General features: G+C 48.9%; 1 protein-coding gene across 3 annotated transcripts in view; it reads left to right on the forward strand.

Moving 5' to 3' along the window:
* Nucleotides 1-15,341, forward strand: part of LOC146859108 (protein spinster homolog 3-like) — a 363,281-nt gene that overhangs the window by 104,348 nt on the left and 243,592 nt on the right. For all 3 annotated transcript variants that reach the window (XM_085646939.1, XM_085646941.1, XM_085646940.1), the window contains exons 4-6: nt 7,371-7,522; nt 8,688-8,754; nt 10,201-10,343. In XM_085646939.1, coding sequence (XP_085503065.1) covers nt 7,371-7,522; nt 8,688-8,754; nt 10,201-10,343 — 362 coding nt within the window. The remainder of the gene's footprint in view (nt 1-7,370; nt 7,523-8,687; nt 8,755-10,200; nt 10,344-15,341) is intronic.

The following is a 15,341-nucleotide window of genomic DNA, read 5'->3' on the forward strand; positions in this document are numbered from 1 at the left end:
GTGTTATCGAACGTCCAGTTTTGAGGAGTACGCCTAGCTTGTACTCGGCCTCCCCTCTGATACCTATTCTGTAATGGGAGACCTGGGGGAACGCTGGGTGGTGGTAAATTTGTGTCAGCCCGCTGATGCCACAACTTTCCCACACAAAAATGTGTGAAAAACGTGATTTTTTCAGCTAAATTTGAGGTTTGCAGGGCATTTTGGGTAGGGAAACGTTGGGGGATCCACCCAAGCCATACCTCCCTGGAATCCCCCGGGTGTCTAGCTTTCAGAAATGTGATGGTTTGGTAGGTTCCCCTAGGTGGACGCCGAGCACCGGGCCAAAAACCCAGGTGACCCCCCGTGCAAAACCAGGTCGTTTTGAGGTAGGCAATTTTCATGTCGCCTCACTACGTTGTGGGCCCTTGCCTGTCGCGGGTACTTGGGCCTCCCACACGAGTGAGGCACCGTTTTTATCGGGAGACCCGGGGGAACGCTGGTTGGTAGGAAATTTGTGTCAGCCCGCTGATGCCACAACTTTCCCACTCAAAAATGTGTGAAAAACATGATTTTTTCAGATAAATTTGAGGTTTGCAGGGCATTCTGAGTAGGGAAACGTTGGGGGATCCACGCAAGCCATACCTCCCTGGAATCCCCCGGGTGTCTAGTTTTCAGAAATGTGTGGGTTTGGTAGGTTTCCCTAGGTGGCCGCCAAGCCCGGGGCGAAAAACTCATAGGACCCCCTTTGCAAAACCAGGTTGTTTTGTGATAGGTAATTTTGATGTCTCCTCAATAGGTTTTGGGCCCTTGCCTGACGCGGGCACTAGGCCTACCCACGCAAGTGAGGTACCATTTTTCTCTGAAGACTTTGGGGAACGCAGGGTGGGTGGAATTTTGTGGACCCACGCAGATTCCAGAACTTTCCACCACAGAAATGTGAGGAAAATGTGTTATTTTGGACACATTTTTAGGTTTGCAATGGATTCTGGGTAACAGAACCTGGTGAGAGCCAGTGAAGTCACCCATCCAGGATTCCCCTCGGTGTCTAGTTTTAAAGAATGTACAGGTTTGCTACGTTTGCCTACGTGCCAACTGCGCTAGGGCCCAAAATCCAAAGGTATGCACATTGCTAAAAAAAATCCGGAGCCCTGTGGCCTTTCTGCCGCCCTGGGGGGGAATTGGGGAAGGGGTTTTCATCCTGATATGCCCCTAAAGGAGCAGAAAGACTGTGGCTATTTTTTGTGGGGGTGGGGGCACTGGTATGACCATTTTGGGCAGCCCCCACGCATAAAAAAAGCCTGCGTACTCGCTGGCGCCTAGTGGGCTTTCTGCCCCCCCAGGGGGCAGATCTGGGGCCACAGCCACCATCTGCCCTCCCGGGGGGGGGGGGGGGCAGAAAAACTGGAATTTCTCTGGGGGTGGGGTGGGGTATTGTCATGCCCATTTCGGGGAGCCCCTACCCCATCACTAATAAAACAAAAAAATCCATGGTTTCTAGTGGACATTCTGCGCCCCCAGGGGGGGCCAGATTGGGGGCTATAGCTCCCATCTGCCTCCTGGGGGGCAGAAAGACTGTCATTTTTGTGGGGGGGAGGGTGGGGGCATTGGTGTGCCCGTTTCGGGCAGCCCACACCCTAAAAACAATTGCGCAAAAAAAATCCCTGGTGTTTAGTGGGCTTTCTGCCCCCCCCGGAGGGGCAGATTAGGGGCCAATACCCCATCTGCCCCCCAGGGGGGGCAGAAAGACTGTAATAATTGGGGGGTGGGGTGGCGGCATGGGCCAGCCCGTTTTGGGCAGCCCCCGCCCCTATTTTTTTTTTTTTTTTTTACAATTCCCTGGTGTCTAGTGGTCTTTTTGTCCCCCCGTGGGGGCAGATTGGGGGCCAATGCCCCATCTGCCCCCCAGGGCGGGCAGAAAGGCTTTAATGGTGGTGGGTGGGTGGGGGCATTGGCGTGCCCGTTTCGGGCAGCCCCCACCCTAAAAAAGAACTGAAAACAAATCCCTGGTGCATAGTGGGCTTTGTGCCCCCCCGAAGGGGCAGATTAGGGGCCAATGCCCCATCTGCCCCCCGGGGGGGCAGAAAGACTGTGATAATTGGGGGGTGTGGTGGGGGCATGGGCCTGCCCGTTTTAGGCAGCCCCCACCCCTATTTTGTTTGTTTTTTACATTTCCCTGGTGTCTAGTGGTCTTTTTGCCCCCCCGGGGGGGCAGATTGGGGGCCAATGCCCCATCTGCCCCCCAGGGGGGGCAGAACGTCTGTAATGTAATGGTGTAAAACTGAAAATAAATCCCTGGTGTATAGTGGGCTTTCTGCGCCCCTGAAGGGGCAGATTAGGGGCCAATGCCCCATCTGCCCCCTCGGGGCGCAGAGAGACTGTGATAATTTGGGGGTGGGGTGGGGGCATGGGCCTTCCCGTTTTGGGGAGCCCCCACCCCTATTTTGATTGTCAAAAAAATTCCCTGGTGTCTAGTGGGCTTTTTGCCCCCCCCGGGGGGGCAGATTGGGGGCTACTGCCCCCATCTGCCCCCCAGGGGGAGCAAAAAGATTAAATGTGCCCAAAATAATTTGGGGGGAGCAAAGGCCCTTGCCCAAGGGGCCGCTCCCCCCTTCCTGGTGTCTAGTGGGTGTAGAGGTACCATTGGAAAGGGGAGATTCTCCCCTTTCCAACGATACCTCTCCCGTCTTTCTACTTGCTCAGGGGGCTGAGATAGCCCCCTGAGCACGTACAAAGTGAAACCTGAAATGAGCCTCTTGGCTCATTTCAGTTTCAGTTTCACTGTAATGACGTCGGCGCGACGTGCGCGCCGATCGTCATTACAGTGAAAGCGGGGTGGGGGGGCTAAGGGAGCTGGGGAAGCTCTTCCCCAGCTCCCGAGGCTATTTTGGTTTAAAGGGAATCCCTCTGGTGCCCAAATGCCTCATGACGAGCTGGACCCGTCATGGGCACAGCGCGACTGTGCTCCATGACGAGTCCAGCTCGTCATAGGCACAGAAGGGGTTAACCATTTCAACGAGGCAGTCAGACGTGGTTAATCAGTGCTGGCCACTTTTCCACAATTACTTTTTTTTGCTACTTTTTTTTCAGACATCTGCATACACATCAGGCACGTCTGTACAAACGGTATCAAACTTTATTCTCGCAGGTTCTGTGAGCAGGAGCACACCATGTGTCATGCAGGGAGAGGAAGGTGCCGATGAGGCAGCTGAAGGCAGGGCCTGAGTATAAGGATACATCAAGAAATACAAACTAAAGTACAACTTGAGCCTTTGTAGTGCCAAGAAGGACAACCAAAGAACCCTGCAATGTAATTTAAATTAAGGGGTTGAAACAACGGAATACCACAAATGATATTTCAGTGATTCATGTTATTAAAATGCGACGATCTAAGATGGCTACGATGTTGTGTGTGATTACGCACTCACAATTAAGTACAGATTGAACCAAATAGCATGTGTGCCTTCTGAATGCCAACTGCTCCTTGTCCTGTGCTGCTCCCATGTTGGCAGCGGCGGCTGGCATGCTCGAGGGAGGGGGGGATTGCGGGGGCTGGGGGGCGAATAAAACAAATAAAATAAAACGTACCTGAGTGCCGGGTACCGCACCGCCTCTGCTCCTGGCCGGTCATGCTGCACTGGTGCAGCGGCAGCCGGGTCCGCGTGTTCCTGCTGTAGGAAGCAGGAACAGAAAGCAGCCAGCAGGAAGCTTCTCTCCCCTACGCAAGCCAATAACAACGCTGCAAATGACAGCATTGTGATTGGTAGGCGCAGCAGGAGAGCGCCCCAGCTCGGGACATTTTCGCTGCATAAAGAAAAAGGGAGAGTGGGCAGCCCTGCTCGAGGGTAGGGGGGAGTGGCTTACCCACTGTTGTGGGTACTGACTGTTTGGTCGGCTCCAGGGCCGACCAAACAGTCAGTACGCACAACATGGGGCAAGCCATTCCCCCCTGCCCTCGAGCAGGACCGCCCACACGCCCACCCCCAACCAGGCACGCACAGAGGCACTTCTACTTTCTCGCAAAGCGAGAAGGCAGAAACATAAATGATAGTTTTTACCGTTTATGTTTCTGCCTTCTCGCACCGCGAGAAAGCAGTGGAGCGACGCCCCCACGCCCCAATGGGGGAGCCGCCACTGGTACTTGTACATACATGTGTTGGCGTGTTTGTGCACGCGTCTAAGTAGGACTGTGTTCATGTAGGAGCATGTGTAAGTGTTTCTTCAGATGTATGTGCTCAAATATGTTTTCACGTGTGTATGTGTGTGTTTGTTTGTGTTTCTGTACTTATGGGCGTGTCTGGTGTCTAAAGGTAAAGTGTATATTCTTTTTACATTTTCAGTTATATTACAACCATTTGCAGAGTGTGCAATATGCCTTTACAGAGCATATTTGCTCTTCATCTCACTACTATGTTGCTTCTGCAGCCCTAATGTATGAGGAGACAGAATATGCTACAATTTAGTGGTTGACTTCTGTGCATCCTCACCCAATAATTTCTGGAACACTGGGACCCCCCACTGGATTATTATTGGAATTCAAGGACCCCCCCCCACTGAGTCATTACTGTAAGTCGGGGACCGTGGCATTAGCATTTTCAATGGTTTGAAGCGCAAAACAGTTGCAACAAATACAGAAATAAGCATTCATCATACATGAGTGATTAACTATTTACACATATAAAAACGTGAATACTCCGCCCTGGGGTGACGGCGGTAGTCCCACCGAAATCTAAATCAGGCCCTTAATTTTTAGTCTTCAATTTCAAACTCTTTCACATTTACAGAATGCTTTAAAATATTCAACTTTAAATTTTGCTTCTTCATTTATATACATTATTAATCTGTTAAATGTATCTAATTTTCTAAGCAGTCGCAGACCGCCTGGGGAGGCTATGCGGACTCCCATGGGTCCCCGAACCACAGGTCAAGAGCTACTGCTGCACCTAATTCCTAGAAACAGTTTAGACATAAATTTAGTCTCTGGTGTGTTGTAATATCGAGTAGTATAAACACCCTACACATTGTGAAACGGTAACATAGTGGTTGTAGGAGTCATTGTAGCATTCATATTTAGTAACGAGTTCTATATGTCTGTGATGCATGGTTCACAAAGTACAATGTTTTAGGCTTGTTGAAGCTTCACATGTGCAGGATGGACTTGTGCCTTGGAAAGGTCAGTATGAAAAGCTTCATATCTGGGACTGTGCCAAACATATCTATGATGTATGTTCATGAAATCTCATTGAAGGAGGGTGAGGGTGAGATAGCGCCTACATTGCAAGTTTCACATCTGCGACTGGGAATAATTGTAGCCACCAGAGCAATTTTGATAGATATGAAGAAGATGCCTGTAACATGTGTTGATCAACATGTGGGGGAAATATTGAATATGCTTACATCACGGATGAACTTGGTGCAAATTCTGTTGGAAAGATGTCAGGTGGTACGCTAGCATGACTTTACTGTGTGAACATAATATCTGGTCTCTTTACTTTAGCATTCAATATTATGTAAATGAAGGATTATATTGCCATAGGATTGGTTTTAAAGCTTGCGGCCTATGCTGACAGGGTTAGCTTTGTGATGTTGCAATTGTACTGTATTGTATTGCAGTATTAATAAGGCACTTAATACTTTTATGTGGGGCACTAAAGTGTTTACCTACATGGGTAACATGTAACACTGTGTATGGTGTGTGGTTGGAAGGATGGTGTCTTTGTTTTGATCCTGTGTAGGTGGTGTTTCCATTTTGTGTGTCATGACCACTGAGGTCCGGTTATTGCGTTATAGGATGCAATTCGTAGCAGTGTGTTGGATGATAAAGTGTGAGAGGCAGACACGCAGTTTTATGTTTTTCAGTATGTTGGTAGATTTGAGCAGCTCTGCTGGCCCCGTTATGGTATTTCCCATGATATAGTCTGCTTAGCTGGTTACTACACTGGGTTGTCCAATCTGAGATTTTGTGTATAGTTTTGGACCTGAGCTGGCTAGCTGGAAGGACAGAGAAGTAGAGAGATCTGTTGGGATGGGCATTTTTTATTATCATCCCATATCTAAGTGTCTTTGTGAGATGTAGAGAAGTGGTCAGATTGTATAGATATTTGGGACCTGCAGTGGTGAACTATATTAAAGTCCTTCACATTGTGCCGTATTCTTTGACAAATCTCTTCAGTTATTTCATGCCTGCTCATTTGGTGATGTCTATTGCTTTGGCAGTACAGTGCTGGTGAGGGATGCCCTCATAGCAGATATGTCTTATGTGAATTTAAGAGGTATAAATTATAATTTGCTGCTGACAGCTGCATATTACGGTTTTAGTATGATTGTGGGCCATATGTGTTATATATTCAAGAACATAACTATATAAAGCCATCCATAGGTCAATTCTTCTCAGCTTACCGCATTCCGAAACCAGTTTGCAGGTTGATTTGTTTGCAATGGATGGGTTGTAAGCTGAGCATTGCACCTGAGGGTGCAACTGGTTTCTGGGCTCTGTTGCTGGGAAGTGGGTGGAGCATTTATCTAGGAAATAGCCATGTTTTAAACTGGCTTCAGAAGTGTATATGTTACTATCCACCAAACAGATCACACTCAGGTGGTCAGCTGATTGCTTTCTCTATCAGGAAGGGCTCCTCATAAAGTTTGCACATTTTTCCTCAGGAAAAAAAAAATTCTAAAGAAATAAACATGTAATGTGTACTTGAGTAGTAGGAGCTGAGATGTGTGAATGTCAGGGTATCATACCGTAGAAAGTGCTGTTGTTTATCTTCATGGGAACAAAGAAAAAGGGTGTTCTGTGGAAGCATCTCTCACAGGACTGGTGGGGTTATGTTGCTGTCCCAGAGAACAAATAACCATGTAGGCTTTATAGAGCAGAGGCAGAGGGTTCAAAACCATCCGCGGTACACGGATGGCCGATCCCCATGAGGAGAGAATTCTACATTGTCCATGAAGAGTAGGGCACCTGTCCTCATGAAAGTCCTGTACACATCTCAGAAAGGGACACTTGCGAGCGATGAGTCATGTTGAGATTATAGGTGCCTGGGTGTCATTGCTCATGGACACCACTGACTGACTACAGGGCCCCTTGATATTCCAGTTGTCATACCTGAGCATTTTACAATTGTATAGAATTATATCTATGCCCCAGAAGTTGCTTGAAACGTCTGGTTTGGTTTTTGTCCTTTAACCATTATTTTAACTACCATATATTTTCTACAAGAATATAAAGACCTAACCTTTTAAAAAGCAAAAGCTCTGTGTCTGAATTCTAAACTTACTACCACCTCCTTGACCGCTCAACTTAGATATTTTTGGATAGAAAAGTCTACAAGGGGCGTAAAGTGATTACATCCAGTTTAGTGACCCTCGCAAACATATCTCCCTTTTTACAGCATTATTGGCTCTTCTTTCTTACGAGAGGCTTGGTTGGGGCCGGTGCGGCCAGCTACTCCACCATAGCACCCACCATCATTGGAGATCTGTTTGTAAAAGACAAAAGGACCTGGATACTGGGAGTCTTCTATATTTTCATCCCAGCTGGAAGGTAATATAGTCATTCATTTACTGTATGTACTTACTGCATGTATTTATTTATCTGTGTTTAGTTGTGCATCACCCAGAGGGATTAGTCCGCTTAGAGTGTGACATATGAAATAATAGATGAACAGTGAGTCTATTACACTCAAGCATTAAAGTGGATTATGGTAATGAGAGCTCACCAGTGCAAGGCAGAGGAGATGGTCTCTGGTTAGTGGTTAGCTGATTCACAGTTTGTAGAACTGCTTTGATCGGTGTTGTTGGCTGCCTGGTGATTAGTGCATTGCTTTCTTAAATGTGTGACAAGATGAGATTCTGGAGTGTCCAGAAGGTCGTAGGCGGGAGGAAGGGCCTTCTTTGATGCAGTAATTTAAGCTGGACAATTCTAGTTCAATTCAGAAGGGTTTCCAATGTTAAATCCCTGTATACATAACATGTTTTTACTCTAAAGGAGTTACTTCCAAAATTATGTGAAGGGCAAAATCTTACACTGAGTTGATTGCATATCCTCAATTTTATAGAAATGTAAAATGTTGTGTTATCGGATTTTCTGAGAGACTATGAATTGCAATAATGTGATTTTCTTCCTTTGAGGATACAACAATTATTGTTTTTTATGTTAAGCTTTTTTAAACTTCCCCAACAATTGTATGATGTACAGGTTATGTTGCCGGCAGGTGGAGAAGTCCTGAAGGTTCCTTGAGGGACAGAGAGGGGTCAATGAAAAAAAACCAAGGATCTAGCAAAGGATGAAAGACAGGGACAATTCATCTCATTTCCCTATTGCCAAGCCACTCTCAAACAACGAGTTCAGTGGTTCTTCCATTTATGAGTGAAAACCTAGTTTTTGTTGAGTTGAGTTTTGGATCCGCTGCATACAGGCCAGTTCTAATGATGTTCAGGCAAGATGTCAGCTTAAGGATTTCAAAGTGAGTGACACTTTAAGGGATAGACAAGTGTTGTCTGTCTATTTGTTGATATGAAGTTTTATTGGCTTATTAAACTCCAAGTGGCTACATGTACCAGTTGATCATCGTGGACTGAGAATAGATCCCCCTGGCCCTCTAGAGAAGTCACAAATTGGGAGAATTCGATTTGTATACATTGTTTTCTGCTAGAAGGTTGAGAGGTGGAACAATTTAGAACAGTTGTATCTCCATTCTTTCTTGCAGTGGACTGGGATATATTTTAGGATCCAGTGTGACACAAGCTACTGGAGACTGGACCTGGGCGCTCAGAGTAAGTACTATTTCTAAAATGTACTTTGTATGTGCTAAAAACTATTATTCCATATTTTTGTCCTCTTCCATGACTGTCCACTTCTTCCTGCTCACATTCTAAGTAATCGAAACTATCAACATTCAGTGATGTGCATTGTTTTTGATAGGGAAGCAAAGTTATGTGTGGTTCCTGGTATTGTCCTTCATGTAGTTTGCAAAGTGTCATGATTACCCTATGCCTATGCCCGAGCACAGTTATTCTCATACCAGTGTTGGCTGGTGCTGAAAATGGATGTCCCTTTTTTATAGGGACTGCGAAACCATGGCACACTGGAAACAGCATGTCAAATTACACTCAATTGCAAAATGATCATGAAAAGGACGATTTTGCGTAGAGCATCTTGACCTTTGTGTATTGCGCTCAGTTTTTGTGTGAAGTTTGCAAAGGTTGTGAGGAAAACAATTTGCATCTTGAAACAAACCTTAAAGTAATCAGCCATTCTCATGACTTGAGCAATGTTCTTTACCAAACTCATAAATTTCTCTTGACTCCCCATAAGCTCCATGTGGAAGCACGGCTATCTGTGTCACCACAACCAGGCAGCTACCAGTACTGTTCTAGATATTGGGTCTCTCAAAGACCACCAGAAAAATAGCCATTCACAGGAAAATAAAATAGTTTATGATATAGTTGCAGGGCTGTAAAACTAAGCGCTATTTTCTGACTAGAACTGATTCAAATATTTTGACCGATGTCCACCAAACTTTTAACATTTTTTTTTTTCAAAAACAAACTCCCAAGTTATTTAACCCCTTCCATGCGGGGCGGATTCCCCCGCTGTGCTGAGCGCTGCTTGCGCGGGCGTGGTCATGACGGAACGGTTCCGTCATGAGCACAGCTCAACCGACGCTCATGACGGAACCGTTCCGTCATGAGCGTCGAAGGGGTTAAAAAGAACACTAATAACCTCTCACACCAAGTTTTTCCTGGAGATGATGAACAGAAAGATAAAAAATCCCATCAGACCATCCACTCTAAATAAAGTGGTCGTGTGATAGCTTTTCTCTACAGCCCCTACTTTCTTGAGTTGTCAGAGGTCGCTTTTTGTCGATGAGGCCAATGGGGGCTCTGCCAATAGCAAGCAGCTAGTCCACCTAGCTCTACATGAGGTGGGCAGAACATAAGTTTGGTGGACAGGGTACTCTGTTGCATTTGTGACGGAGCACCCTGTCCACCAACCTCTAAATCACCCCCTTTAAAAACTGCTAATAAAATAAGCAACTGTGTTATGTACACTTATAGGCATGAAATGCAAATAAATGCTTCAGAGGTTTCCTGTTATTTTGCCTCTCAGGAGTGATGTGCAAACAGGCTACTTCGTTGATCGGTCAAGGCATGTTGATTCATTGCTCGGCAGAGAGTAGATGGGCACCGGTCACTAATCCTTCCATTCTGTATCCATAGGTCACTCCGTGCATGGCCGCACTGGCGCTGGTTCTTCTTGTTCTAGTCGTTCCTGATCCTGCACGAGGGGCGGCCGAGCAGGGAGCTGGTCAAGGTGCTGCCAGGACACCATGGTGTAAAGACGTCAAAAGCCTCTGTAGGAAGTAGGTGGCGGTTCAAATGCAGTATATGTAGAAATATGAAGACACGCATTAAAGTCTTGCCCTGTTAATATGAAGAACGCTTCTTTAGCACCATTTTAAGAACCAGGCAATCTTGTTAAGTGGGCTCTCACATTCCTTTCCATAGTACTAACAACTCTAGGGCACCTGTGTACTGCACAAAGGCAACCACTTGTCATTCCAAAAATGAAAATAAAACAGTTAATCTTTTCTCCTAAAGCCACATAGCCACAGGGATAAGCAAAGTACATCTCCTAAGGGATTGAAGGTCTTCTGGCAGTCAGGGATCCAACTGAAAGCCATGATTTTCTTCTTTGATTATAGTTGTATAAATGATGCCACAATGGTTCCATAACAAAATTCCTGTATTACCCAGATAAACCTAGCAAGGGTCTCATCTGTGGGAGAAAATACAACTTTACAGTAGACAATGGCTGTGTTTTGCTCGCCTGCTTTGTGGCCTAAGTAGGCTAAAACATTCTCTATCTGGTGCTTACTGGCCTTTCAGCAAACTAAAAGGCGAAAGCCAAAGCATCCGAAAATGGATGGGTAGATAGCAGAATAGAGTGTATCATTATTTGGGTATCAAACACTATGGGCCTCATTTATGAGGTTTTCAATCAATCAATCAATCAGTGACACTTATAAAGCGCGCTACATACCCGTAGGGTCTCAAGGCGCTGGGGGGATGGGGGGGGGGGGGGGGGTGCCGCTACTGCTCGAACAGCCAGGTCTTCAGCTTCTTCCTGAAGGAGAGGTGGTCTTGGGTCAGGCGCAGGTCGGTCGGGAGGGAGTTCCAGGTCTTGGCGGCCAGGTGGGAGAAGGACCTTCCTCCTGTGGTCGCTCTTCGGATGCGGGGGACGGCGGCGAGGGCGTCGTTGGCTGATCGGAGGTGGCGTTTGGGAGCGTAGAAGTTGACTCGGCTGTTGAGGTAGCTCGGGCCTTGGTCGTGTAGGGCCTTGTGTGCGTGGGTGAGGAGGCGGAAGGTGATTCTTTTGTTGACGGGGAGCCAGTGAAGGTCTCTCAGATGTCCGGAGATGTGGCTGGTTCGTGGGATGTCGAGGATGAGTCTGGCTGAGGCGTTCTGGATCCGCTGGAGTCTCTTCTGGAGCTTGGCGGTGGTGCCGGCGTAGAGGGCGTTGCCGTAGTCCAGTCGGCTGGTGACGAGGGCCTGGGTGACGGTCTTCCTGGTCTCGGTGGGGATCCACCAGAAGATCTTCCGTAGCATGCGTAGGATGTTGAAGCACGCCGAGGAGACGTTGTTGACTTGCCTGGTCATGGAGAGGGAGGAGTCCAGGATGAAGCCCAGGTTTCGTGCATGGTCTGTCGGTTTGGGTGCGGTGCCCAGGGCAGGAGGCCACCAGGAGTCGTCCCAGGCGGAGGGTGAGGAGCCCAGGATGAGGACCTCCGTCTTGTCCGAGTTCAGTTTCAGGCGGCTGGTCGTCATCCACTCGGCTACCTCTTTCATCCCTTCGTGCAGGTTGGCTCTGGCGGCGGCGGGGTCGTTGGTCAGGGAGAGGATCAGCTGGGTGTCGTCGGCGTAGGAGATTATGCTGAGGTTGTGTTTGCGTACGATGGCCGCGAGGGGGCTCATGTAGACGTTGAAGAGGGTGGGGCTCAGAGATGATCCTTGGGGGACGCCGCAGATGACTTCGGAGGCCTCTGACTTGTACGGTGGAAGGCGGACTCTCTGTGTTCTTCCGTCGAGGAAGGAGATGATCCATTCCAGCGCCTTGTCCTGGATGCCGATGTTGCTGAGGCGCCGTACTAGGGTGCGGTGGCAGACCGTGTCGAATGCCGCGGAGAGGTCTAGGAGGATGAGGGCCGCTGTTTCTCCCTTGTCCATCAGGGCTCGGATGTCATCTGTGGCGGCGATGAGGGCGGTCTCGGTGCTGTGGTTGGCTCGGAAGCCGGACTGTGAGGGGTCGAGGGATCCGTTCGTCTCGAGGAAGGCGGCCATCTGCTTGTTGACGGTCTTCTCGATGACTTTGGCTGGAAACGGGAGGAGCGAGATGGGGCGGTAGTTCTTGAGTTCGGTGGGGTCCGCTGTGGGTTTCTTGAGTAGAGCGCTGAGTTCGGCGTGCTTCCAGCTCTCAGGGAAGGTGGCGGTGTCGAAGGATGTGTTGATGATGTCTCGCAGGTGGGGTGCGATGACAGCGTCGGCCTTGTTGAAGACGTGGTGAGGGCAGGGTTCGGTCGGTGATCCGGAGTGGATGGAGTTCATCGTGCGGATGGTGTCTTCGGTGCTGATCGGGGTCCAGGCGTGGAGGGTGGTGGTGGGGGGCGGTTGTTCGGTCATGGTGTGCGTTGGTTGGTTGTTGAAGCTGCTGTGTATGTCCGCGATCTTGTTGTGGAAGTATGAAGCGAGGGAGTTGCAGAGGTCTTGCGATGGGGTGATGTCGTTGTTTCCTGCGCTGGGGTTGGAAAGCTCTTTCACGATGTTGAAGAGTTCCTTGCAGTTGTGTGCGTTGTTGTCCAACCGGTCCTTGAATGCTGTTTTCTTGGCGGCGCGGATCAGCTGGTGGTGTTTCCGGGTGGCAAGCTTGAAGGAGGTCCTGTTGTCCGGTGTCGGTTCCCTTCTCCAGACTTTCTCGAGGGCTCTGCAGTTCTTCTTGGAGCTCTTGAGTTCGTCGGTGAACCATGGGGCCTTCTTGCTGCCAGGTCTGCTAGGCGGGGTCCTCAGTGGGGCGAGTTCGTCCGCGCAGTTGCTGATCCACTTCGTGAGGTTGTCGGCGGCCTGGCTGGGGTTCGCTGAGTTGGCAGGAGGGTGCTGGCTCAGGGAGGTGGCAAGCTGGTCAGCTGTGATCTTGTTCCAGCTTCTGCGGGCGGCCTGTTGCTGGTGGTGGTGGGTCGTCGTTCTCTTGAAGGTGAAGTGGACGCAGCTGTGGTCCATCCATTGAAGCTCAGTGGCGTGGCTGAAGTCGATGTCTGTGCTGGAAGAGAAGACTGCGTCGAGTGTGTGTCCGGCGAGGTGGGTGGGGGTGGACACCAGTTGCTTGAGTCCCAGGTTGGCGAGGTTGTCGAGCAGGGTGTTGGTGTTGCGGTCGTTGTTGTTCTCCAGGTGGAAGTTGAGGTCTCCCAGGAGGATGTAGTCAGCGGAGGGGAGGGCATGCGGGCTGACGAAGTCGGCGATGTCCTCGCTGAATTGTGTGCGTGGTCCAGGGGGTCGGTAGATCAGGGTGCCTCTGAGGGTGGTGTTCGGGTTGGTGTGGATCTGGAAATGCAGGTGTTCGGCGCTGGTCAGGGTGTTGTCGGTGCTGGTCGTGAGACGGATGGTGCTCCTGTGGACGATGGCGATGCCTCCTCCCATCTGGTTGGCGTTTCGGTCCCTCCGGACGATCTTGTAGCCCTCTGGGATAGCGATGGGATAGGTAGGGCAGCGCCGCAAGGAATCTTGCTGCGCTGCCCTACGTCAAAACAAAAGGGCAGGAATGTGCCTTATCTATGCGATATGGCGCATATCTGTACTTTTCCCCAGCGCCGGCGCATATTGGTCTGTTATACGCTAAGGCAGGCACCCTTGCACCATGGTGCACGGGTGCCTGCGTTGCAGGGCTGATTGATTTTGTGTAGGAAGGTACACCTTCCTGCACAAAATCAATCAATTTTTCTATTTGTGCTGCAGAATACAGCACACATAGAAAAAGGAAAGCACAAGGGGAAATGAAAACATTTCTCCTCGTTGTGCCTCCTTAATGCCTCCTTAATGCCACCCTTAAGGTGATGCATTTTCAGGTTTACGATTTCTCCTAAATCTGAGAATGTGACAGGTTTCATGGGTGTTGCGTAGGAACACTCAGAGCAACACCATGGAACACCCCTTTCACTCAGTTTTCTGTCTGTTCAGATCTCTAGCTACTAGAGGTGGCACAAGGAATTATACTTTTGTGTGCTACAAAGATATCAATCAATTCTGTAACAAAGGGAACCATACTGATCAAAAGCACCATTAAGAACAATGTAATCTATGTTTGACCATTTAGAAACCATTTATCTTGATTCCTTGGCCAGAAACACAGAACTAGGGACTACTTTGTTCAGAGATAACGGTTACTAGAGCATTCTTCAGACTAATAATATTGCATTCAATTAATCAACCAATCTGGATTTGAAGAGCATAGCTAATCACGTGTGAGGGTAGCCAGGGGCTAGGATCCTGCTACGATCAGTCAAAGAGCCAGGTCTTGAGTCCCTTTCTGAATCCAAGAGAGAGGGTGCTGTTCGGAGGTGGGGGGAAGGTTCCAGGATTTGGCAGCACGGTAGGAGAAGAAGCATCCTTCGCTGTGGCTTCGACAGATGCGGGGGGTGTGAGTGAGGGTGGGGGAGGAGGAACGCAGGTGTCTGGAGGGATGGTGGTAGTTCAGGCAGTGATTGTTGCAGTCTGGTCCTTGGTCATAGAGAGCCTTCTAGGCATGTACCAGTAACTTGATTTGGCATCTTTTCCGGATGGGGAGCCAGTGGAGGTTCTTGAGGTGGGGGGGTGATGTGGGTCATTTGGGGAGGTTCAGGATGAGTCTGGCAGCTGAGTTCTGTATCACCTGGAATCTCTTCAGGAGTTAGGAGGGAATTCCTGTGTAAAGTGCATTGCAGTAGTCAAGTCAGCTGGTGACTAGGGCTTGGATGGTGGTTTTCCTGGTGTCGACAGAGAGCCATCTGAAAATCTTTCAGAGCATATGAACGGTGTGGAAGCAAGCGTAGGTGACTGCGTTGATCTGGCATTGCATGGTGAGTTTGGTGTCCAAGATGATGCCAAGGTTGCGGGCATGGTCGGTCAGTGAGGGTCCAAGTTCAAAAGGCCACCAGGTGTCATCCCACAGGGAGGTGTTGTTTCCAAAGATCAGTCATTTGGTCTTGTCTGTGTTGAGCTTCAGGCAATTGACGATGCGCATGCCTTTGGCGATGCTCATCATCTAGTTGTGGAAGTTGATCTTGGTGGTGGAGGGGTCTTCTGTGAATGAGAGGATGAGCTAGGTGTCGTCT

Source organism: Triturus cristatus, chromosome 3_2, assembly GCF_964204655.1.
Source record: "Triturus cristatus chromosome 3_2, aTriCri1.1, whole genome shotgun sequence".
Lineage (NCBI taxonomy): Eukaryota > Metazoa > Chordata > Amphibia > Caudata > Salamandridae > Triturus > Triturus cristatus.